General features: G+C 47.0%; 1 protein-coding gene across 3 annotated transcripts in view; it reads right to left on the bottom strand.

Annotated features, from left to right (window-relative positions):
* Positions 1 to 11568, bottom strand: part of FBXW8 (F-box and WD repeat domain containing 8) — a 104447-nt gene extending 92879 nt beyond the window's left edge. For all 3 annotated transcript variants that reach the window (XM_037052190.1, XM_037052191.1, XM_037052189.1), the window contains exon 1: positions 11200 to 11568. In XM_037052190.1, the coding sequence (XP_036908085.1) occupies positions 11200 to 11496 (297 nt within the window). In that variant the 5' untranslated portion in view covers positions 11497 to 11568. The remainder of the gene's footprint in view (positions 1 to 11199) is intronic.
* Between the last annotated feature and the right edge of the window lie 15357 nt (positions 11569 to 26925).

The following is a 26925-nucleotide window of genomic DNA, read 5'->3' as shown; positions in this document are numbered from 1 at the left end:
TGGTCCTGCTACAAGCAGCCAGTCATTGGTGACAGTGGAGAGGGGGTGGCACAGCAGAGGTCGTTGGTGACAGTGGAGACGGGGTGGCACAGCAGAGGCTGGGTCATTCAGGGGTCTGAACGCTGAGTCTACCCACACAACGGTCTTTCCCGAGAGGCTTTGTAGAAAGAATTGTCCATTTTTAGCCCTGGCTGGTGTGGCTCAGTGGATTGTGTGCCGGTGTACGAACCAAAAGGTCACCAGTTCGATTCCCAGTGTAGGGCACATGCCTGGGTTGTGGGCCTGGTCCCACATGCCTGGGGCATGTGAGGGGCAACCACACATTGATGTTTCTCTCCCTCCCTCCCCCTCTCTAAAAATAATTTACAAACTTCAAAAGTAAATAAGTTAAAAGAATTGTCTATTTTAAAAGTTATACCGCAGTAACAACCAAAGAGGGATTTACTCTCACGCACAGTAGCTGAAATGGGTGTGGCCACCAGGGTGCCCGTGATCATCAGGGTAATGGCTCCCACACCCACAGGAAGTGGGAGATGCCACACCGCTCTGTCAACGCACCAGTGCTGGTGGTTCTCGACCACTTATTAGTTCTGAAGGGCGACAACTGCCTCAAAGCTTTGATTAAAACTATGTCAACACCAACATTACAAAATCAAACTTTAAAAAAATCACTGGGCTCTTTGAATTATAAATGATGGTCAATCTCCAAAAAGATCAAGACCAAGGTTTTTATGCAAGCGACCTCCCTGCAGCCACCACTGGTAGGGGACTGCAGGAAAGAAGGGAACCACATACTACAGGAGGGTCTGCGTTGTAAGACACGGGCAGACCCACAAGGTCAGGAGACCAAATGCGGAAGTTTCACGTTGCGCACTTCCCATCTCTTTGGCCAGACGGTCCACTGATGGCTCTTGCGGTGGCGCTGAGGCAGGTCACTTGTATCACCCCTCTGGCCCCACGACACTCCTTCCTCAGGTGCCCAGGACGCTGCCCACTGCGGGCTCACGGCTGAGGCCCTCCTCAGGCACCACCCTGGCTCCAAGGAATAGCCTCCTCCGAGGTTCCGTCCCCGCCTGGAGAGCAGTCTACACCCAATACCTCATCGGTGCCTAGACGCCTGGCCCCCTTGCCTCTGAGAAAGGCCAAGCCACTAAACCACCTACATGTAAACCTGCATTTCAGAGCCTATTTCAAGAAAAACCCAACTTTCGTTCCCTCAAAGCAACACACCCGATCCACAACAGTAACTGTGCGCAAGAGGTTCCCGAGGGGTCTCACGCACAACCGTGGGAACAGTAGGTAACGCGCCTCCCCCGCCTCCACTCATGGAGCCGTACGTAATGCAGTACAGGTAAAGCAGTCACCCCATTGCACCAAAACAACCCCAAACAAAACACTGGAGTAGCTTCAAGGTTAGGTCCATCATTCACAAACTTCACTTCGTTATTATTGGTAATGTATCACTGGGGAAATATCTCACTACAAATTGAAGTTATGAGCACGTTTGACCTTGTGGTTGAAAATGCGACTCTTTCCTAGGCACGCGTGACTTGAATTCAGAGCCACGTCCCGGATGGAGGCGCTGGCCCTGTTGATGCATTCACCCTAACCGCAGCAGCACGATGTCGGAAGCACTGGCCCTGGTACTTCCCATGGGTCACAGGTGTAAGTGAAAAACATTACTTCCCACCCCTGTGTGGGGACACGCCTTGTACTCCAAAAGGTGCTACCTGACTTCCACTTAGGCCGCCGTGAAGCCCAGCCGTCTGAGAAGGTGTGGGCCACACCGACCCACTCGCTATCTGTGCTGACATAAGAACACAGAAATCGACAAGATGACATTCCAGAAGAAAAGATAATCCACAGGAAAGAGATTGAAGACACCGGAAATATGACTACAGGAAAACTTGGTCACACTATAAAAATGCCAATATGACTAAAATGTTTAGAGTCAGAATAGCCAAATTTATGACACAGAAGACCAATAGACTAAAAATACTAACATTTTTTAAATTTAAGGAAAAACACCTTTTTAGTAATATATTGTGCAAGATGACTTTTAATTCCTTAATGGCACAGGTATGTGTTCTCTCCCTCTACTCACGACTCTTGTCCTGAATTACACAACAAAATGATCCGTGGAGTTAAAAAAAATGCCCAGGGCCTCTCGGACCTTCGCCCCAAATCCCAAGGGTAAGCACTAGCACCTCTTCCTTGGGGAAGGATGAGGTGAGAATCACAACCCTAAATTATAGACAGATACAAAAATCAATACTTTCTCAACCATGCCAAAAAAAAAAACACAAAGAAAGAAAGAAAGAAAAGAAAACCCACAAAGGGGTCAAGTTACTTTGTTAATTCAGAGTCAGTGAGTACTGGATTTTCCCAAAGTCTACTGGACTCACTCCAAAAATGCTCAGCGAAATCGCAAATCGACCCCTCCCCAGGGAGGCTGATTTGTGCTCCTATGTGCTAATGTGAGACTAATTCTGCAAATGGACTGGTTCTGTGCCTCACTGTTAGAAATGTAATCTGTCTTCTCTTGTTCAGTGGGAGAAGGGATAATTACCGAGAGCCAAACCAGGAAAAAGTGAAGAAACTGACTTCGGTTTGGTTCCCAATGTGCATCTCCAGGGCGAGCAGAACACTCAAGATCTCTCTGGGTGGTGTTTAAGAGACTGAGAAAAGCACCTCAAGTTCAAATTTTAATAGCATTTCTGCTAAATTCGTGATTGAAAGGAGACTGTTTCCTACAGGAATTTATCTCAACTTCCCAGATACTGCAAAAGCTACATCGGGAAGAGCCACAGGATCTCGATCAGAAAGAGTAGACGAATTCCAGCTCCGCCAGGGACGGGGAGCGGGGCAAGGGGCGCCTGAAACACTGTCAACCTAAACAGGCATTCATTTATTTATACACTCACAAATTTGTGCCAAAACTCATGTTGCTTTTTTTTTTTCAATAGAAAGCAGGAGTTTCTGAGCAATGACATTACAAGAGATTCTTTCTTTTTTCTATACTTCTGAATTCTTCTAAATCTTTTTACAATGAGCACGTGATTGTTTCACTGACAAAGAGAAGCAATACATTTTTTTTTTTAGGTAAGTTGTTTTATGTTCAAAACACTCTGAATTCAGGGTCATGCCACTGTGGGGGGGGAGGGGAGGGAAAGTACTGTCAACAAGTGTGTAAGAAATGAGGTCTACACTCAAAGAGTTAAAATCTTTTATAAAGATAAGTCGTGCCCTGGCTGGTGTGGCTCAGTGGATTGAGTGCCGGCCTGTGAAAGGTCACTGGCTCGATTCCCAGTCAGGGCACATGCCTGGGTTGCAGGCCAGGTCACCCATTTGGGGGCACAAGAGAAGCAACCACACATTGATGTTTCTCTCCCTCTCTTTCTCCCTCCCTTCCATTCTCTAAAAATAAAGAAATAAAATTTTAAAAAAGGTAACTTGTCATCATGTAAAATAGAATAAAAACAGGAAATACAAAAGGCAATCTAAATGGACCCCTCAGGTACTCCAAAGTTCACTAGGTAAGTCAGCTATTTACAACTTAGAAACCATTTTTCCAGAGAAACAATGTTCTGCAGAATGGTTAAGCTCCCAAGCAGTCCACATAAAGCCTATTTACCTCTTAACATTTAACCTCATCCCTGTGCCCAGCTATGACAAAGAGCAAAAGGTACTGGATACACCTCTGCTTGCATATGTGGATGACACAACTGAACTACAACACTACAGACTCTAACGGGAAAAACTACAGTGCCTTGTACACAGTAGGTGCACAATAAATGTCTATGGGATTTATCACTTTCGTATGGGCTTTCCAACTTTTACTCGCCATCTACTGAATGACTCTCCTGGGCCCTCTAGCAATGGATGGAGCACGAAAACACCAATCTAAGGGACTGGGGAAGCGAGCGCTGGGGGCATCCCAGGAGGCGGGCCCACTGGAGAGTGCAGGAGTGGGGTAGAGGGGCGGGGCCTCTGCTTCCGGAGCTCCGGACCAGAGCTCTGGGATCCAGAAAGGAGAGAGGTCAGGAGGAGGAGGGGCTCCCTTGTCAGAACCTGGGTCTAGTATGGGTTTGGGATTTGTCTGTGGAAAGACTAAATAGTTCCATGTCAAAGGTCCCAAATTCTCCAAGCACATTTCTACCAAGAGGATGGGCTGTAAGCCATTGTAAAACAAAAATGTGGAGCCCCTTGTTTAAAATGATTAAAAATTTCAAGGTGGCAACAATACGGCATCAAAGTAAGCCCGGGCCCCCTCTGACCCTGAGGCCCTGTGGGATGACACAAGCCCGTGAAGCCCACTGGCCCTGGGTGCCACAGAGCCCCCAACTCAGGCTCTGTGCCTAGAAGCCCCTGCCCCAGAGAAGGCCCTCCCACAAGCCCCCGAATGGGGGCTCCCTCCTCTTCCGTGAAAGTTGGCCTTTCCCAGGAAGGCCTTCTGGGACGGCACTATTTAAAATCACAGCCCTGCACAAACACACAGACACTGTACCCCTTCCAGCTGCTGTATCTTTCCAGAGACCACTCCATGTCTGACAATTACTTGTTCATTTCCTCTTCCCCGGCATGTAAGTTCTATAAAGGCACAGATTTTTTTTCCCATCTTGTTTGCTGCTATATCCTCAGTGCCTAGAAGAGCGCCTGGTACTAAGAAGCCACTTACTGAATATTTAGGAATGAATGAACAAAGGAAACCCAAACCTCTTCAAGCAGTGGAAACTTCCAACAAAGAGATGACTTCAGTCACAAACTGTTCTAGGATATACAGGGCCTGTTTCAAAATGTGCCTAAGCAGAGACCCCTGCTCATTCATAACAGGAAAAAACAAACAAATGACACTCACGACAGAACTTTTTAGTTGGAGAAACGGAGAAGGAAGAGAATTTTGGACTGGAGGGATCAGGGAAGAGTTAACATAGGGGAGAGAATTCGAGTTGAGCCTTACAAGGAAGGCAAAGAAGAAGGGAAGTCTCTCCAGGGACAACTCACAAGTTCGCATTTGATTCCACCCGTCTTCTCATTTCACACTAGAAAGTTTCCTTGTTTCTAATTCAAAAACAGAGGTCACGCCGTCAGGTTGGCCTTGCTGATAACAGACGTAGGCTCTGATGAACTAAATGCTGGCACAGTGAGCAAAAGCACCGGCCGGCAGCATGAGAACTTTCACCAGGCCGGAGAGCCCACGTCGAGGAACTCTTTGGAACTCGAGGAACGCTTTGAATGTTTCCAGGGGTTCCAGCAACCGTAGGACCTCTACAGGATTCAGGAAGCAGCAGTCCACCTGGACAAATGCAGACGGGCTCCAAGTGCACGAAGCACCACAGGTAAAAATACAAGAGTAAGAAAACAGACCCTGCCCTCCGGGTTCCCAATACAAGACTTGGGGAGGCAAGGGCTTACCAGTGACAGCTTTTAGCAAAGAGGAAATGAAATGAACTCTTCCGTAACACTAATGATAACAACAGCACCAGCTTAATTTACTGGTCGCTTACTATACACCAGGCTTGGTGCTAAGAATGTCCCATGTCATTCTTATTCATTACCTCATCACAAAATAGGTACTAGTGTGTCACCTCATCTGGCAAGTAAGGCAGAGGAAGTTAACTCGCCCACAGTCAAACAGCTAGTCAGCAGCAGGGGCTAAGTTTGAACTCGGGGCCTGCCTGACTCTAGAGCTGGGCCTCATGACCAGGGCTATCCTGCCTCCATGAATGTAATCCTTTCGGCTAAAAGAGGCAAGACCGTAAACTTCTGAGGCCAGGAAGTGTCTATTCTGTTTATTGCTGATTCCCCAGCACCTAGCTGATCAATACATGTATGTTGGGTGAATAGAAAACACACACATTACCGTAGTTTACTATTGCATAAAACACCCACTTAAAGTGGGCATCTCTTCCCCTGGCCGGTGTGGTTCAGTGGATTGAGCACCATCCCACAAACCAAAGGGTCACTAGTTCGATTCCCAGTCAAGGCACATGCCTGGGTTGCAGGCCACTGGGGGCGTGCGGGAGGCAGCTGATTAATGTTTCTCTCTCATGTCGATGTTTCTCTCCCTCTCTTCTCCCTCCCTTACCCTCTAACAATAAATTAAAATATTTTTTAGGTGTGCATACCTTGCATCCACTGTCCAAAACCCACCGCCTCTGCTTTCAGGAAACCACCCCACCCTCTCTCTCGGTCAACATGGTTTAGATGGGGCCGACCCCACCCTTCAGGAACAGGCAGTGGATACAAGCCTGGTCAATCAGAGTCGGTGGTTGGCTCAAGGGTGGACACAATCTGAACCAATGAGAACTCAAGTTCATGACCTGCTGCATAAAACAGAAAACAGATGCTCTCTTTCCCCTGGGTGGCTGACCTGACTGAATGTAAGACTGGAGGTGCTGGCAGCCATTTTATTCCAAAGAGAGGAGAGCCTGCCTGTGAATAAAGCCAATAAACTGAAAGCAAGGCCAAGAGATGGAGAGATTCCTAGTTACATTACCCAAGCCCCCAGATCAGCACTAGCCCCCAGAATTTTCAGTCACGTGAATCAACAGAGTCTGGCCTGGTTTTTTAGGTCGGTTTTAGTTGGCTGCTGGTTGCTTGTAGCTCAGAGTCCACGTACATCACTTGAATGAAAACAGGGCCCAGCACTGGAAATCACAACCAGCACAGTGAAGAAGCAGTGCCAGTGGCTTCTCTACCTTCCAGAAGCCTGAAATTATGGAGAGAGGGTGACGGAAAACACAGAGAGAAGCCGCCTACTGCCTCTGAAGTTCTGCTCCAGGGTCAGCGTTCCTTTCACCAGTTTAACCACCCACTGGGAAGACAGCCTAGGTTTTCCCAACTCGCCACCTGAAAACAGATGGCTTCCCGTGCTACTAATAACAGCTTCACAAGGGAAGACAAGGCTCACGGAGAATCGTTTCCAAGTTTCTGTGTCAGCCGTATCTGTCCACCGAATGCCCGTCCTGCACCGGGCCACGTGAATCTCCGAAGCTGCACTGTTCACCAGCCCGTGCGAAGGCAGCTCCAATGCCTGGCTGCTAAGTTCTTAGCTGTTCTCACCCTAATGCTGGTACCGAAGCCTTGAAGGGAGAGCCACTGCACGAAAAAAGCACAACAGAATGAGCCGAGAAGAGAGAGTGCGCCAGAAGTGCGGGGTGTGTTGGGAGATGGTATTGGGTGTGTTGGGAGATGGTATTGGGTGTGTTGGGAGATGGTATTGGGTATGTTGGGAGATGGTATTGGGTATGTTGGGAGATGGTATTGGGTATGTTGGGAGTACGTTAGGAGATGGTATCAGGTTTTTATCTCCCTATTATGTTGACTGGATCGGCCTGTGAGAGTTTCTGTGGAGTCCCAAATAAAAATAAATCCTCCATGTGTGGAATGTGGGTTACCCACAGACCAAGCAAGGACACTCAGGAAGACACAAGGCAAAGCTCACAGACTCGTGACCGAGGCGGATCCACCCCACAGACAGATTTCGTTTAGGCCGCAGTGTTAGAATGACACTTCGACGATTTTTCAGTGAGTTACCAGCCCTTAAAAAACGGGAAGAGTCTTGGTAGAGCGCTGTATGAATGCCCCAATGTGTTCACGCTCCTACATCCGGACACTTGGGCAACTCCACACTGACTCCAGGCAGGGCCACGTGGCCTGCTCTGGCCAATGTGACAATAACAAGCGAGACCTAGGCAGAGACTGCAGAAGCACTGGGGCTTGCCCTCCTTCTGCTTGCAGAACTACGAGAAGGCCCACAGGGCTGAGCTGCTGAGTGGTAAGACACCTATCCTAAACACACACAGAGCCCATGACCAGCAAACTGACCAGCAGGTAACCTCAGACATGAGGGAGCTCATCCGTGCCCAGCCCTAACTGCCACCCCGCGACATGCTGAGGTAAGTAGTACGGTTTTAAGCCAAAGTTTTGGGTGTTTTTTACGTAGCAAAAACAGAGTCCACATGAAAATACATATTCCCAATTAAAAACAAAACAAAACCAAAAATCTCAAGACTGCAACACTGAGGCCACATTTCTACATGGCAACAAGCAGCTGACACGGGCAGTGGCTACCGCTTTCGGCCCAGTGACAGCATGAATTTCCCAGTTTGTCACTAGCATCTTACCCATGATCGGGTCAAGTTCAGCCGCTACATGTTGTCTTGGTTAGGTGTTGTCACATTTTTATGGCAAAGAACATCATGAAACAGCACAGTCCACATATCTGAGTTACTATCACAAGCGAGAGCAACGGTACAATCAATCCCTCTGGAAAACTGCCGATCGGTACCTGCTAACACTGCACATATGCACACTTCATGGCCTGGGATTCCACGGGAAAAATGAGTGCACGTTCCATAACATGCACAAGACGCTTGCCGCAGCACTGTTCCGGACGGTCCCAGACTGGGTATTACCCAGCTGGTTATCAGCAATGTCCATCAGTGGAGTAAATAAAATGTGGCACATTCACTAGGATGGCTCTCCCACGTAACGCTACGCACGAGAACCCAGACACAAGAGAGCACACGCTGAACGAATCTACTCACGCAGTTCAAAAGCAGACAAAGGAAAACAAGGCGTCAGGAGTCCGGTGGGTGGTGGCCCGTGGGCATATGCCTCGCTGTGAACCAGCACACGTGAGGATTCCAACAGGCTGGTGATACTGTTCTCTGATCTGGGTGCTGTTTACACGGACGTGCACACTTGAAAATTCACTGCGCTGTACATTTAGGATTTGTACACTTCAATACAGGGTGTGAATTTTTTAAGAAACTTTAGAAGTGGAAAACCAAGAGGATGGCCATGTTTCACAAACAGGACCTCAGGCATCAGGATCTCAAACTGAAGGAAGCTGTGCCCCAGAGAATATCCCAGACTTGCCCGATCATCCCTACCACTAGGTTTCTGGGCGCCTCCTCTGGAGATCAAGGCAGCAGGCGTGATCTCTGGGGAAGGGACAGAACCTATATATTATGTTAAAGATTTCTTTTTAGAGAGAGGGGAAAGGAGGGAGAAAGAGAGAGAAACATAGATGTGTGAGACATACATCTATCGGTTGCCTCTCACATACCCCCAACTGGGGACCTGGCCTACAACCCGGGCATGAGCCCTGACTGGGAATTGAACCGGCGATCCTTTGGTTTGAAGGCTGGCACTCAATCTGGCACTCAATCCACTGAGCCACACCAGCCAAGGCAAACCTCTATTTTAATACATCTTAAGGTGATTCTTTTTTAAAAATTCATCTTTAGAAGGGAAGGGAATGAGAGTGGGAGAGAGTATCAATGTATGGTTGCCTCTTGTGGGTCCCCTGCTAGGAAGTGGTCTGCAATCCAGGCACATGCCCTGACTGGGAACCGAACCGTGATCCTCTGGTTTACAGGCCCACACTCAACCCACTGAGCTACACCAGCCAGGGCAGCTTAAGGTGATTCTTATGCCAAGTCAGTTTTGGGGAAACTCCTACCTGGTGAAATGTAGAGCCCAACATACTTGCATGCAAATTCGATCCCTAGAATTTATCAGCTGGTTATGCCGAGGCCAATTACAGAAAACCTCTTCGACTTACCTTCATTTTAAAAGACTAACAAGCCTCCCTCCCAGGGCTATTGTGAAGCCCCCAGACACTGCCACCTTCAGGGGGGCGGATTTCAGGCCCCACATCTGCCTTTGTCCTAATAACCCACCTTCCTGTTTATTTCTGCTCCCATGGGCTGGTCTTGCCTCGGCCTACAAATCTACTTCCATGGGAATGACTTCGGCACAGATCTGGACTGATCCGGCCTGATCAGGTGCTCAGCCACCTTCCCAAGGCACTGATGCTATTTTCACACCTGTCAGACTTCTTCAGGGATGACCTACTTTTTACAGGAGCAGGCGTGATCCTAACATACATTTTCATATGTATAAGAATTGTCCCCTTAAATGAGGTTTATAACATGCACATACACAAGAAAGGGTTATATCTAACATTAGAGATAAAGCAGAGCATGGAACCAGACATCTGGTAAAAACACACAGCTTTTCGTATTATTAGAATATAACTATAGCCCTGGCTGGTGTAGCTCAGTGGATTGAGCACAGGCCTGCGAACCAAAAGATCGCAGTTCGATTCCCAGTAAGGGCACATGCGTGGGTTGCAGGCTGGTTCCCAGCAGGGGCCAGTTCCCAGTAGGGGTCACAGGAGAAGCAACCATACATTGATGTTTCTCTCCCTCTCTCCTTCCCTTCCCTTCTAAAGATAAATAAATAAAATCTAAAATAAATAAATACATTTTTTTAAAAAAAGAATATAACTACATAATATGTAAAATATTGAGTCACCATTCATCAAAACAACCTGCCAATAACAGTATTACCCAATTAAGAAGCTGTAGAAAGCTAACTTAATATGCACCATTAAACCTGCTGTCCTGTTCTCTTAACCATAGATACGTTTCAGGTGAGCCTGTTTGTCCCAACCCCGTGAAGGCGGCTTTTTTTAGGGGGAGGGGAAGGAGGGGAAGGAAGGAGGGGAAGGAAGGAGGGGAAGGAAGGAGGGGAAGGAAGGAGGGGAAGGAAGGAGGGGAAGGAGGGGAGGTTCGGAGAACATAAAGATACTCATCTTCTTCCAGATTCGCCAAGAGGTCCGTGCCCCACAAAATAAGAACCTCCATACTAAGTGTAAGGATTCTACCTTGTTTCTGCTTTCATTATCATTGAAGGAATATATGCACAGTCAGAAAAGCTTAAATAGTACAACCAGTACATAGAGACAAGTTAAAATTCCTTCCTATCCGTGTCCTGGGTTCTCCTCTCCAAAAAACAACCTTGTTGAAAGTTTAGGAATCCTTCTGGGACAAGATTTCTCAGTCTTACACGTATTGACGTTCTGAGCCAAATTTGTGTGGGGCGCACCGTCCGGTGTGTTGCAGAATGTACACGAGCACCCCTGGCCTCGTCTTGTAGCAACGTGCCCCCCTCCCCATTTTGGGGTCCAAAACTGTCCACAAACACTGCCGAATCGAATCGGGGACAAAGTCGCCCAGTTGGGAACCACTATTTGATACTCCAAACATGCACGGAAGTTGTGTTCCCTTACTTGCTTTTCTCCCCACATTGGTAACACAGAGTTACTTTCCAACTCACTGGGGGGTTGGTACCGAGGGCGGGGGCGGCTGCCCGTGGCTTCGGCAGGAGGCGATGGCCACTCACCAGATCGCGGATGAGCTGGTCCACCAGCTGCTCCCTGCTCCCGGAGCCCTCACGGGCCGGAGGGGAGCGGGAACGGCTCGCCGAGTCCTGCCTCTCGGCCCGGGTGGTCCGCGCCACCGGAGGTCGCCCCGCACCCTCCAGAAGGCCCTGAGCCAGCGCCAGGTACCCCGAGGCCTGCTCCCCATGCTCGGGGGCCACCTCGGGCCGCCGTGGCCGCCGCCGCTTCCTCAGGGCCTGGGCCTGCGCCAGCTCCTCCCGCCAGCGCCGGCGGAAATCGTCCAGACTGTGGTCGTCCATGGCCCCGCGACCCCCGTACGCCCAGGGTTCTGCCGGTGCCACGGGACGGTCCCTCCGCGGGAAGTGTCCCCGGCGGCGGAAACCAGAACCGTGGCCGCACGAGAGTTCCGGGTCGGCGGCCCCGCCCCCGGCGTGCCCCTCGTGCCCTCCCGGGCACCAGTAGCTTTCAGCAGGGGTGGGGGGCGGTGCGGGGGTGAGGTGGGGGGGACCCCGAATTGGAAAGAAAGGCATACGGTCGCAGTCCATCTTCAGATGGTCTGCAGTTCCTGTTGTTGCCTCCTCAGAGTTTTTCTTCCCACCTTGACCTGGGTAACTCTACATCTTTCATATCTCAGCTCATACATTATTAATCTTCCAGTCTCCGCCAAGCCCTCCTAAAAAATCAGGTCTCTGTAATTCATTCTTACAGCATCCATCCTTATTATAGCACAGAGTACAGCTTGTAATTTTATATTTGCCTGATTGTTTATTAACATCTCCCTTCCCCACTGGACTGTTAAGTTCCTAGCGTGGAAGGTGGTGATTGGTAGGCACTCAAATATTTACTGAATAAATAACCCCTTAAGATGGGAACCATTGTCCCCTCCTTTACAGATGAAGAAACTAAGCCAAAAATCACACAGCTGGTAATTTGCACACCACCATTTCTAAGTTTGTTTGTTTCTTTAACCCCACGTCTGACCTGTTAGTTATTAAATCATACGGCCTACCAGGCTAAGCCCTCTAGAAACCATTTGGCTGCCTCTAGTCACCATGTTTTATTTTTTCAATTCAGTGATATTAACAACGTGATTATTAATCGTGGGTGCTCCAGAGCCAGACAGACCTAGGCGAGCATCTCAGAGCCCTCATTTATTCACATCCCCTTTGTTCCCACAATTCCACTTCTAGGAATTCATCCCAAAAGAAGAAAGTTGAGAAGAGTTCGAAGAATACCTTCAAGAATGTTCACAGAGGCACTGTTTATACTACTGAAAGTCAGAAGCAATCTAAACAGGGCGCTGATTAAGTAAATTCTCCTGAGTGGAATGTAAGAAAGATCCACAAGAGCAGAGACCTGATTTATTGGGTTGGCCAAAAAGTCCACTTAGTTTTTCCTGTAAAATAAAAGACATGGTTTTCATTTTCACCAATAACTTTGTTTATTGGGGTACTTCAAGTATGTCAGCTATTGGCTTCTAGTGGACATAGGCGGCACCGGGGGTGCTGCTAAATATCTTCCAATGCCCCAGACAGCCCCAGAGCAAAGAATTATTTGGCCAAAATGTCCATAGAACCATGAAACGTTGCAAACCACTTTGACACATTTGATCAGTTACAGCACGTTCTCTATACACTGCACAAAGCTCTTTTTACATTTCAGTTGCATTTTTACCTTTCTTCAAATATTAAAGCATAATATGGTAAAACTGTTACGCATCTTCTTCCATTTTCAATATTATGATGGCTGCACAAAAAAATCCAAATGCCCACTGATACAACAGCTGTCACAACACAATCTAACAAAGTTGTTGCGAATGAAGTTAAAGACAACTAAGCAGTGCTGGAGTCATTGTATGGAAAAAACTAAACAAACATTTTGCCCAACCCAATATTTATTCATTGCTATGTCTTCAGCACTCAGAGTAGTATCTCACTTCTTATCTCACTTCTCAAGAGATAAGAGCTGGAAGAGAGGAGTATTTACCCACTGACTCATCCTCTGTTAGAGAGTTTCAGCAAGGAGTTTTTCATAAATCTCCCACTTCCAGGCTCAGTGTAAGTAAATGCATCCCCATGGATGTTCCACACCAACAAAGCAGAGATGCCCTGGCGCAAAAAGCAAGAGATACTCTATGCAGCTAACAGGAGGGACTGTCAGGTTACCATTGCATAGAGCCAGGTGCTACAGCAAAAATGAACGTAAAAAATGAGTCAAGAGGATGTGATATGGGGCATAAGAAGTGTCTAATACAAATAAGTATTTTTTGTACTAAAAATAGACCATGAGCCATTTTCCCCAAACATTCATCTAACCCCTCACTCCATTCTCAGTGTTTTCTGTATGAATTCCAGGGATCACACTTCTTTGGATTATCCACTTGTGGGTCAAAAGCCAAATACAGTTCTGCCGATATTTCTAGAAGTTACGGAACATCTAATATTTTAAACAAAAAGCTAACTGGAAAGTTTTTCAACACCTAATTATGATGGTCAAAAACCAATGTTTCCTTTTGCCTCTTTCAAATAATTTTTTTACAGGGACTCTGCAGGCAGGTTACCGGGCCACTGGTCACCAAGGGAAAATGAAAAAGAGAAATATGCTAAGAAGGAAAATGCTGTCCTTTGGTCAATGCTGTCTACTGTTCACTGACAATATGTATGCCGACTTTGTATCTCTCCAACACCAAATCCCTGGGCCTCCACGTGCTCAAACGAAAAATAAAGGTAAAAATGCCTTCCCTTCCAAGTGACCGTAAGGCTGATAAAATACCTGGAACACTTCTGGTCATCATTCGTAAGGTACACAGTAGGCATTTAATAAATGCTGGCTGTGGTCCACATGAGCATGGCCATGCAGGTAGAGATTACCTCTAGCCTGTGCTCTCAAAGTCTGGTGTTCCAGGAGCCCCACCTGTCTTTAATATAAAACAGGTTCCTCGCTATTAAATCGCAAGTTCAGTCCGTTAAAATTCTTCAGTTGCAAGCAATAAGCCTTGCTACCTTAAGGAAAAGGGAACTGAGTTTGGAGGATGGCTCACCGAGTTAAAAGAGAAAAGGAATAACCAGAACCAGGGATTTTATTATAGGCAGCAGGAACCATCCGTCTCGAATGATCTCACCACCTGCTTACTGTCTTTGGGAAATCAAGTTCCCAGAACAGGGCCTCTTGCAATGTGGCCCCTGGACCAGCATCTTCTGGGAACTCGTCAGAGACACTTTTCTGGGGAGGAAATGCAACAATACGTCCAGGTGAGAACAGATGCACAGTCCAGCCTGAGAACCACTTTTCCAGAAGAGCATCTGAATGGCCTGACTGGGTCACACTCCCAGCCCTTGACTGGGGGGCAAGGGTCACAATGGGCTGGATTTCTGGAACCACATGAAGTGGGAGGGACCAAGTTCCCTGAAACAGAAGAAGGGGGTGGGATACTGAACCAAAGTATAACACCTACGGGGCCGTCATAGGAGGGGGATTCTGGGATTCAGTCTTGGGGTCTCCTTTGCTACCAGTCTTCTCTGCCCTTTGTCAGTAGGCAGTGCATTCCCCTGGGAACCTCCGCTCAGGGCTGCCAGAACCCCAGAACGATGGCTGAAAAATGGCCCTCATTCTTCCCTATAGCACCTCCTGTCTCACTGTCCTCCTGAGACCTGTCACAGGCTGAACTACCAAGGTGCAAGCCCTTCTTTCCCGCAGCGTCAGGTGGGCCTCAGAAAAGTAGTGGGTGACGGGAGCAGAGACTGATTTATTTGTTCTCACGTCCAAGATGAGAAGGTTGATCAGTTTCCTACACTGCTGCCGCAAAACAAATTAAGTGACTTAAAACCACACAGAAGTATTCCCCGGGCGGCTCTAGAAGCTAGAAGTCCAAAATCCATTTCACGGGGCTGACCTCAAGGTGTCAGCAGGGCCCCGCTTCCTCCAGAGGCTCTCAAGGTGAATCTGCTTCCTTGCCCGGCCAGCGTCCGGCACTGCTTTCCTTGGTCTGCGGCTGCTCCCTCCGCCCTCCAAGCCAGCAGCGTAGCCTCTGCCCCTATTCAAATCTCCCTTTGCCTCCCTCTTAGAAAGGCGTTATGATGGCATTGGGCCCACCTGGAGAATCCGCAAAAACACTCCTTTATTTATTCCATCTGCAAAAGCCTTTTTATCATGTAAGGTAACAGTCACAGGTTCCAGGGATTCAGACCTGGCTGTCTCTGGGGGCCGTTAATCGGCCTGCACGGACAGCCTCCAGCGAGCACAGACTCCAACGCCTCCAGGTGACGCCAGGAATCAGAAATGGGGCAAGCGGGCCAGGTGTGGATTGGGGAACGTGGATGCCCATCTGGAGGGGAAAACGACACTCTGCTCCAGCTCTTGGAGCTTAGTCTAGAGCACAGGTGGCAAACACAAGGCCCACCGGCCGAATCCGGCCCTCTACCTTGTTTTATCCAACCTGGCGCCTTGTCTCTACCCAGCGGCAGCACTGAGCTCTCACTTCACTGTTAAAAAGTAGTTACATTTACACAGTCCTAACATTACATTCGGCCCTTTGAAGGCAACCGTGAGGCTGATGTGGCCCCTAGTGAAAATGAGTTTGACACCCCTGGTCTAGAGCTTCTAAAAATCAATCTCTTGGGGTTTAATTATGAGCAACAGATTCCACTTTTGAAAAGAAAAAGGGTTTTGTTTTGTTTTGTTTTGTTTTAATTAAAAGTGTAGGCTGCATTCAGTGGCTGCCAAACCCAAGAGGATTCCTTTCTTGAACAATCCCGGAGTTAGGACAAAACTCCTCCAACCCACATGAAGATACACCCGGAGTTCTTGTGAGCAGAACTGGAGAATCCAACCTCCTTTGGGGTCACTGATGTGTGGACAGCATCCAGGGCAGGGGAATAATGTGAGCACTAAGGGAAGAAAAGGATTATATATGATACACTTTCTGTTTCAAAGTATATGGTTTGGACACGTTAACAAAAGCCTCAGAGCGACATAAAGTTGCCATTTGATATCAGCATGACCCTGATGTCATCCTCACTGTAGGCCCTGTTGTTGCTGTTTGATGCCTTCATATGAACAAAAATCCAAAATTCTGTACAAAAAAAAAACCCACTTTGGTCTTTAAAAAAAAGAAAAGAAAAACTGTAGCATGAAACAATTTGCCTATTCTGGAGAACTTTCCCAACATTAATTTCATTTAAAAGAAACAAACCACTCTACGGACAGGTTTTGGTGTCAGTTGCCAGTTCCAGACGCCGTCATTCGAGAGGTTCGTCCTACCCAGACACCCCACCCCACCTCCCCTTCTCTCCTCTAAACCCCCAACCCCACCCCACCAGCACCGTCACCTTCCCATCCCATCCCAGTTCCAAAGCCCTTCCCTCTGAAAGCCTTCCCCTCCCCCAGAGAAGGAATGGGTTCTGGCCTTGCCTCAGTTTCCTCTGGAACACGCAGCTCCAGCCTCCTGCTCAGCAGAAGAGCTTTGTTCAGACGCCGTGGTGTCGAAGGCAGAAGCGACTGTCGGCTTTGGGCTGCAGGATGGGTGCCCAGACTCCGAGACCCCAAGAACCGATTTCATTCAGCTGCCTGCTTGAGAAGCGCACCACATCCACGCAAACGTGGGCTTTCCCAGCCTGTCCCAGGCGTAGCTCCCATGCGGTCAAGGCGTTGCTGCTAGCGTTATTTTGACCCTGACTCCGACGAAATAAGAACTCAGACATTATTTTTATTCCAAATCACAGCCTCCCCACTTGTTTCTATGAGACCCCAACCAAGCTTTCCCTCTCTCAGCAAATGACACCACTCCCCTGAGGCTTCAGCCAGGCGCCTGGTTCTCCTGCCCCCTTTCTTCTCAGTCAGGAGGTCCTGACAACTAAACCTTCACCGCCTTGAACATCTTGAACCTGTTCTCCTTCCTCCACCTTCCCCACCACCAACCTCATCCACGTAAGGTCACCAGGTAAAGGGCAGATGCCCCGTTCAATTGGAATTGCAGACAGATCATTTTCCTAGTGTAAGTATGCCCGCTGCGAAATTTGAATTTCAGGGAAGCAAAGAATAACGTAGTATAAGCATGTCCTACGTAATATGTGAGATCACTTACACTAAACATAAATCCTTGCTTATCTGAGATTCAAATTTAGCTAGGTGTCTGTATTTTTATTTGCTAAGTTGGACAGCCTGAAGGTCAAGGTGCCACCTTCACACCTGGACCACTAGAGTTACTCTCACTGGTCTCCCTGCCTCTGATCTTGCTCCTGGCCATGCATCTTAGAGATGAACTGTGAATCAGACCGGGACACCACTCTGTTGAAAACACCTGAAGGTACCACCACTGTTCTTGAAATAACAAATGAAATCATCTTATTGTATAAACTGTTTTATTCAGATATAATTCACATCCTGTACAATTCCCCCGCTGAACGTGTACAATTCAATGGCTTTTAGAATGTTCACAGGTATGGGCGACCATCATCACATCTTATTTTAGTTATTTTTTAAAAGATTTTATTTTTTGTTTTAAAAAGGGGAAGGGAGGGAGAGAGGGAAACACCAATATGTGGTTGCCTCTCGTGCGCCCCTACTGGGGACCTGGCACATAACCCAGCCCTGTGCCCTGACTGGGAATCGAACTGGTGACTCTTTGTTATGCAAGCCGGCACTCAATCAATCCACTGAGCCACACCAGCCAGGGCACCACCACTACATTTTAGAACATTTAACCACCCCCTCAAAAAGACTCCACTCTCCAAAAAGCCATCACCCCTGACCCTGCCCTAGGCAACCACGATTCTACTTTCTGTCTCTATAGATTTCTGTGTTTTGGACGTTTCACGTAAATGCAATCATATTATATGAAGTCCTCTGTGACTGGCTTTTTTTTCCCCACTTAGCATAGCGTTTTCAAGTTCTGTCCACGATGTATAACGCATTTGGACTTCATTCCTTTTTATGGCTGAATAACACTGCATTATTTGGAGGGGCCACATTTTGTTTCTCCAGTCGTTCATTGGTGGGGATTTGGGTCATTTCCACCTTTTGGCAATTGAGAAGAACACTGCTATGAACATCCATATAGTAGAGACCTTTGCACAGATACACATTTCTCGGGTATATTGTGAGGCAGGGCGTTGCTGGGTTGTCATTTCCAATCACGTATAAAGATTTGAGGAACGGCCATGATGTTTGTACAAAGCGGCTGTACCATGGGACACCCTCACCAGCTGTGCATGAGGATTCAGTGTGTATTTTACACCTGCCTGTGCAAACCTGTCTGTGGTCTGAAGAAGCTAAGCCCTTTTCCGCTTCAGGGGCCTTTGCACACACGTCCCTTCCTCTTCCTCAAACACTTTTCCCACATCATTCCTCAATGTGGCTGCCCTCCTCCGGCCGTCAGCTCTCAGCTGCAACGAACCAGCTAAGTAGTGTGTCCACATGCAGTTTTCTGTATCACTGACACTGACCCTTGCTTTAATGGATACATTGTTTTCTCTATTATGCATTTGTTGGTGTGCCTCCCTCGGTAGAATGCAGGCTCCCTGAGGGTGGGAACAGGTCTGTCTTGTTCTTCCCGTGTTCCCAGCCCTGGCACAGAGCCTGGTTCCTACAAAGTGCTCAGTAATTGTTGGTTGAACGAATGAATGAGTGCATGAATGAAGGAGTGAATGCATTCATCCACGAGCGATGAAGCTAAGAGAGGGCAGAGGCATTTCTGAGATTTGTGTCCACCCATAATAGATGCTCAATGAATACGTGTCGCTGATGAGGCCGCAAATAGTAAAGATAGGCACAACCACACACACCCAGACAAGAGTAGCAGAGAGAAAGATGAATCTACTCCTTAAAGAAAGAAGTGAGGGATGTCACTGTAGGTCGCATAAATCTCAACACAAGTGCCCATCCTGGAGATAGAGATACTTGGTCTTTTCTACTTTGCAACCTGCTGAAGAGATGAATCTCTCCTTTCTGTTTTAATAGAAAAATCACTCCGAGCACTTTGGTGCACTGAGCACTTTGGAACTCTAATTACAGGTGACACACAAATGGAAAGAAAAATAGGAAATCAAACATTTGAGCCAATACATTGCAATTTATATGGGCACTTAATAGAAGCGAAGTGCCCTGAGCCACTCAGAATTATCTCAAGCACTTTGCAGATGGACATCACAGGAGCTTTCGAGAGGATGAAGTCAGGGATGTCCATAATGCATCTGAAGTTTTTGAGATGTGCCAGTGTTGTGAATCTTAATGTCCATTTTTCACAAGATCTCTCCAAGGCCAGTGCCATGTGAGATCTTCCAAAGGCTGACTCTAGGCCACCTCTATAGTCTGACCTCTCAATACTTTCCCTCATCACCTCTAAGCTCTAATCATCTCAGCCTTTCACAGCTTTCCACCTCAGCACACTGCCTCTTCCTTGGATCTCTCATTTTCTCCCACCTGTACCTGCCTAACTTCTGCTTGGTTTTATTTTAGAGGTCACCTCTTCCAAGAAGCCTTCCCTGACTTCTCCGCTCCCCAGACAGGGTTAAGATTCTTAGGCTGACTTTTGGTTTCCCAGGTATGGAGCTTGGAAGTCTCCACTCCATCCTAACAAGTAAAAAGCTGAACAGACAGAAAAAAAAATCAACAACTTTTCTGGAATGTGTAAGAGAGTTGAGGAAAGCAGGCAAGCCACTGTTGCCAAGACTGGGGGAACAGATGGGCATGCAGACAGTCCTGGCTTACTGGAGCAGGCCCTACTAGTGAAAACCACTGTGTAAACCAGTGCCAATTGTCACCAATTGTTCAGAAATAATAGTAGCAATGTATTCAAGTGTGTATGCTTATGTGTATATCTTATGTATGTATGTTTATGCCTAAGAATGCTTATATGTTAGTGAAGTGAATGACAACAAGATACAAGCGGTAGGAGGGAGGGGCTAGGATTCTTTCACTATTCTGAGGTGCCCACCCTACCAGGGAAGCTGTATGCTGTTTATTTGAAAGCAGACTTGGGTTCGTTTGTAAATGTGTATTGCAACCACTAAAAAAAGAAAGGTATAAAAAAAGGTATAACTGATACACTAAAAAAGGAGATAAAATGGAAACATATGAATTGATCCATTCCAACCACAAAAGGCAGCAAAAGAGGGAACAGAAATAGGAACGAGGAACAGGTGACAAATAGAAACACACATTGTAGATATTGATCCAACTACATCAATAATCACGCTGAACATCAACGGTCTAAACACACCGTATTAAAAGACAGAGATTGTCAGAGCGGATCAAAAAACCATACCCAAGTATGTGTCGTCTACTTTAAATGTAAGGACACCTATAGATTAAAAGTAAATGGATGAGGAAAAACATACCGTGCTAACACTAATCAAAAGAAAACAGGTCGTTATATTCACCTCCACCACTGCAGACCTCACAACAAGACAGTTATCGGAGGTACAGAGGCCTTGGCATAATGGGAAGGGGCCAGTTCTCCGGGAAGACACACAAGCCTTAACGTGCACTTCCAACAGCCTCTCCTGCGTTGCTGCTGCTGCTGCTGGCCCAGGGACCCGCACTCGGAGATGATTTTCTGAGGGCTCTTCGCATCTGGAAGCCTGAGGATCTCCCAGTTGTGGAAATCAGCAAAGGAAATGATGAAGAGCATGGGAAGATCTTTACATTTGAAACCCTGATTGTGTGTGCGTGGGAGGGGGCATTTTCTAAATTGTGCTGGAGTGTAGATAACATTGCATTGACCAGCTTAACCATTTTAAAGTGTACAGTTCCGGGGCAGTAAGGACACTCACATTGTTGTGCAGCCCTCCCCACCACTGTCGTCAGAACCTTTTTTATCATCCCCAAACTGAACTCTGTCCCCCTTGAATACTAACTCCCTGTCTTTCCTCCTCCCAGCCCCTGACACCCACTGGTATACTGCCTGTCTCTGTGCATTTTACAGCTCTGGGTACCTGGAATCATACAACGTGTGTCCTTGGGTGTCTGGCTTATTTCACTTAGCAGAGTGTTTTCAAGGTTTATCCATGTTGTAGATTGTGTCAGAATGTCTTTCCTTTTTTCAGGCTGAATAATATTCCACTGTATGGCTACCCCACATTTTGTTTATTCCATTCATCTGCCAATAGCATAGTTTTCCTTTTTAGTATCTTTTTTTTTTTTTGAAGAAAGGTGGAAGATCTAACTCATTATTGTCATGGTTATGGTAGGGGTTCCCAGGAAGATATCGAGGATGCGTACGAGGGACAACCCAGGGGTCCCCATCTATGGAAGGGAGAAGGAAGCAGGATTGGGTACAGGGGAAAGAGCTATGATGTGGTCCCCATGACAGGGAGCTCTGTACCTTAGAGTTGTCTCAAGATGTGGCAAAGGGGCCAGGCCTTTATAACCCATGCTGGTGGGCACAGACTGCCCCTGGGAGGAAATACAGTCTAGGGTGAGGCAGTTTCTTCCACTGAGGCCATCCCCACAGGGAACTAAGAGCCGAGGGCAGTCTCCCTGCAGCACTCACTGCACCTGGAAGAACACGTCCTTCCTTCCTTCCTTAAGAGAAACGTATCCTGAACTTGGCTGTACACTGGAACCCCCTGGGGATCTGTAGAAGCTCCTGCCGTCTGGCTCCCACCCCAGACATTCTGATTTAATTGGTCCAGAGTGTGTCCGGGGCCTCGGGGCTTTCACAAGCTCCCCAGGTCCAGCAAAAATTGAGAATCCCCGGTGGGGAGGTCTGAGAAAGTGCACCACAGTGCTTGCTAGAGGTGTTCCATTGCATTTTGTCCATTATTCTATCCCTTTCCATACATCACCTCACTTTGTAGAGTCCCGGACTGCTTTATCTCTTGAGAGGGGCTCCAGGAACACATACTCCATAATGCCTGGATTTTCACTTGCTAATCCATCGCATATCAGTCAGTGTTCAGCTGTACAGGGCAGAATCCCTTCTAAGCAGAAAGGGAAGGATTTTACTGGATTAACATGCTAGCAGGCTTGTTGCGAGGACTGAAGAAATAGACCCCAGGCTGAGCTCTCAGGAATAATTAGGAGACCACACCTTGGAATAGGCCCTGCTTCTGCAGAAAGCAGGAAGCTGGTCACGAGTCCGTCTGTCTCCAACCAACCCGAGCCCAAGGGGGTGTATTGACCCGCTGTGGGCCAGCTGCCCAGCTCCGTGACCAAGGAGAGCAGAGGCTCCTAAAACTGGCCGTCTTGATCAGCACCACAGGACGCAAGTGGGTTGAGGCGGGGAGTCCCCAAAGGCAGAGGGCGAATGCCAGGCGGGCATAAACCGAACCATAAAAAGATACAAGACACTGTACTTCCCTGGGAAGCCAGTGACGTCCGAGGTTTCCTTATTTGTGTATTTTTCCTCAAAGTAAAATGAGAAAATGCAAAGATGACCCATAGGCCAACAACCTTCACTAATCAAATCCTTGTGATCAGGTTCCTGAAGTGGAAACACATGGAAAATGTGTTTAAACACCCAGTAAGTGCATGTAGGTTTTCCCAACCCCGTTGTCAGTCAACTGTCCCATTGCCATTTCCACCCCCAGCTCCCAGAGACAAAGGCAAAACCACCACCATGAACTTCAGGTGCGCCCCTCCACATTTTTTAAAGAAATGTGTCCATGAATAATTGACAGTATTATTGCAAATTTACATAAAAAGCCTCAAACTCCACAAGTAATTCTGCAGATGCCCTTTTTACTCAAGATTATGTTTTTAGAATATATCTATCTATGAATCTAGTTCATGCCTTGCAATTCCTTACAGTATTTCAGTGATTTTCAACTGGTGTGCCACAAGAATTTTTAAAACACGCAATACCCGACTATTTAGTCAGGGGCATTGACCTCTGTCCCCTTAGACTGTCAAATAAAAAATGACAACAGTCATTACAACAATAACCCTCCGGTGTGAATGCCCTGTCTTGAACCCTGAATACATAGGTCATATAATAAAGTTGCATCTTATTGGTCAGGTCACATAATAAGGTTACCTTTGATAGGTTAATTCTTGATACCAGAAATCTTTACATGTAAGTATCAGTACCAGAGGTTCAGGGTGGAGGGAAATAAAGGGGGGTGGGGTGGGTGGGACAACCGTAACAACTATAAAATCAATAAAATATATTTTTAAAATAATAACTATAGGCACCCAATTCTTGAAAAAGTCATTTTGGAGCAAAAAGGAGTAGGTAATTACTATTTTATTTTGCTAAATCGATCCAAATTACACCTATTTTGTGTTAGATCGGCAAAAAAAATTGGGGGGGATGCTGCAGAATTTTAGTCATTACTCTATGGGTGGCATGCGATGAAAAAGGTTGAACATCACTGCGGTATTCCGTAGTAAAAACACACCACGTTTGATTTATGCACTGTCCTCTTGAGAGGTATTTTTGGGTTCTTTCAAACAATGAACATCGCTGAGCATCACCAGGAGATGTTCTCCAACGCAGCAGAGTCCCCATTTGCTTCTTCTTCCTTGCCAAGAAAACCCTGACTTTGTTGGGATAGCTCTGTGCCCAGTCTCAGGACATAAGTCATAATTCGTTTACAGCAGGGACTGGCAAAACATCTCTGTAAAGGGCAAGAGAGTAGGTATTTCTGGCCTGTAGCCACACTGTCTGTTACAACGCTCAGTTCTGCCGTTACAGTGTAAAAGCAGACATAGATGACACATAAATGAATGGACGTGATTGTGTTCCAATAAAACTTTATTTACAAAAATAGAGGGCTCCACCACAAAAGATATACAGACAGCGAAGAAGTGGGTGTGAAGATCGTCAACACCATTAGCCATTAGGCAAAAGCAAATTAAGCCACACACTGAGATCATTACACACCTGTCAGAAAGGCTAAAATAAGAAATAGTGCCCTGGCTGGTGTGGCTCAGTGGACTGAGCGCTGGCCTGTGAACCAAAGGGTAAACAGGTTCGATTCCCAGTCAGGGCACATGCCTGGGTTGCAGGCCCAGTCCCCTAGAGAGTCAACCACACATTGATGTCTCTCTTCCCTCTCTCCTTCCCTTCCCTTCTCTAAAAATAAATACATAAAATCTTAAAAAGAAAAGAAAGAAATAGGACACCACCAAATGCTGAAGAGGATGCAGAGAAACTGGGATCACTCCTCCATCGCTGGTCGCAAGGCAAAATGGAACAGCCACTGGGAAGGAGTTCGGCAGAGTCTTAGAGAACTAACACACACCTCTTTCACAGGATCCTGCGGTTGCTCTGCTGGGCATTTACCCCTTTAAAGGGCCAGAGAGTAATATTGTGGGGCTTCGCAGGTCACATAATTTGTGTTGCAATTATCCAGCTCTGCTGCTGGAGCAAAAAAGCAGCCAGAGATACTACAGTAATGAGAGGGCGAGGTCGTGTTCCAACATAAAATTATGACCAAAAACCAAACAAACCAGGCAGTGGACCGCCTTAGTCTACACACCAGTTTCTCAGCCTGTTCTGGATTTGTTGTCAAGTGAATAATAAAAATCCTTATGATTTAAATCTTCTACCAGTTGAATTTCTGTCACTTGTCCCAAACACATTCTAGCCGATATACGTAGGACAGGGTTTCTCACCCTTGGCACTATTGACTTTTGGGGCCAAGTAATTGTGGCCTGTGCCTTGTAGCATGTTAAGCAGCATCCCTAGCTTTTCCCCACTAAAGCTCATAGTACCCTTCAATTTCTACAGCCGAAAATGTCTCCAAACATGGCCACGCGTCTCCTGGGAGCAAAACTGTTGCGAAGCACTGATTTGAGTCCATAGCTAGAAAGAGAACCACCTGGTCACAGGCCACGTGCATTTCTCCTTCTCCCGGCTCTGCCAAATCGGTCTTCAGCATTGGTCCTCATTTACCCCCTCATCAGTGTAATCTCAAGGCCAGTGATTCGCCTGTTTGTACTGAGCTCCGTCGCCTTCAATAAAACGATTATCGCCTGAGCAAAGGACAATATGACTGAATTTTCACAGCGGGAGGGCGGGTTTAATCAACTCTGTCTCCTGCGACTCCAGTAATCAGGGCATTAGGTTTTAGTTAAGCGAGGTTTACCCTTTACATTTAAAGTATTGATGAGACTGTAATTATGGGACGGTTGGTATTGTCTCCCCTGCTGGGGACATTCATCCGCTATTCCCTCTTTACTCACAACAGAAAGACCCTTGAGGGAGAGGTTTCAAATGAATAATTAGGAGATGCCCGGGGAAGGGGCTACCCCGTCTTTTCAGTCTTTTCAGGTGTCGGGAGGGTGAAATAGGATGAATGGGAGAGACGAAAGCTCCCCTGCTCGGGCTCTGTTGAACGGAGGGCGCTTTCCTGGGAACAACTGTGATGTAATTGAATATTGAACTCAGTGAAATCTGAGTCCCCTTATTTTCCCAGTGGGTTTGGGTCAAGGTCCCTGTTCTGTTTCTTAAGTGGATGCTTAATAATCCCGATATGTCGACAAGGGCCATAACTAACATTTATTGAGTGCCAAGCACTTTGCTCAACACTTGATACATTCGCTCTTTTAATCTTCACAAAAACCCAGTGAAATAGGTGGTTCCGTGATTATTATTATTCCCATTTTACAGACGGGAAAATGGAGGCTAAGAGAGGTGGGGAAAAATGCCCAAAGTACCTAGCTATCGCATGGTGGGGCTAGGGTTTGAACCCAGATCTCTCTGACTCAGAGTGTCGAACCACTCTGCTATAACTCCACTTTGATTCAAGAACTCTAACCCTGGCTGGAGTAGCTCAGTGGATTGAGCACGGGCCTGTGAACCACAGGATCACAGTTTGAATCCCAGTCAGGGCATATGCTTGGGTTGCAGGCCAGTTCCCAGCAGGAGACTCATGAGAGGCAACCATACATTGATATTTCTCTCCTTCTCTCCTTCCCTTCCCCTCTAAAAGATAAAATAAATAAAATCTTTTAAAAAAGAACTCTAGTTTTCACCAAGCCAATTCCTGGCATCAGATCTGACCCTGGCATTGATACATGGCTTCAGGAAACACAGTTGTTTGGAGAAGGCAACAGCTGTTCATCCATTTACTGCTTCACTAAGCCACATGAATTGAAGCACCAAAGAGCCCTGGCTTGGTAGCTCAGTTGGTTACAACATTGTTCCGATACATCAAGGTCGCAGGTTTGGTCCCTAGTCAGGGCATATACAAGAATCAACCAATGAGCCCTGGCTGGAGTGGCTCAGTGGACTGAGTGCCGACCTGCGAACTGAAGGGTCGCTGGTTCGATTCCAAGCCAGGGCACATGCCTGGGTTGTGGGCCAGATCCCCAGTGTGGGGGTGTGAGAGGCAAACACACATTGCTGTTTCTCTCCCTCCCTTCCTCTCTGTCTAAAAATAAATAAATAAATAAAATGTTTTAAAAAATCAACCCATGAATGCATGAGTGGAACAACAAATCAGTGTTTTTCTCTCTAACGTCAACCAATAAAAATAAATAAATAAAACAAAGCTCACTTAGTCCCAAATACCGGGATAGGTAATTATCATCCTGATTAAAGAAAAGAAATCCCCCCCTCCACCTTATTGCTCAAAAACTGCCGAGTGCTGATTTCTGTAGGAGGTCGGAGGATCGTCTGGAACGAGGAGTTTTTATGTTACTGATTATATCAATTCTACATACATGCTTGGGTATATCCAAACGAAGAGACAAGTCAGGATGCTTATCATTCATCCATTCGTCCGTTCACTCATTGAGTCTTTCTTTCAACAGATGTTTCCTGGGCACCTACTACGTGCTCT

The sequence above is a fragment of the Sturnira hondurensis genome, unplaced genomic scaffold (genome assembly GCF_014824575.4).
Source record: "Sturnira hondurensis isolate 20B ecotype Veracruz unplaced genomic scaffold, ASM1482457v3 Scaffold0007406, whole genome shotgun sequence".
NCBI classification, from domain to species: Eukaryota; Metazoa; Chordata; class Mammalia; order Chiroptera; family Phyllostomidae; genus Sturnira; species Sturnira hondurensis.
The sequence above is the reverse complement of the archived record's forward strand: the minus strand, read 5'-3'. Positions and strand labels throughout refer to the sequence as shown.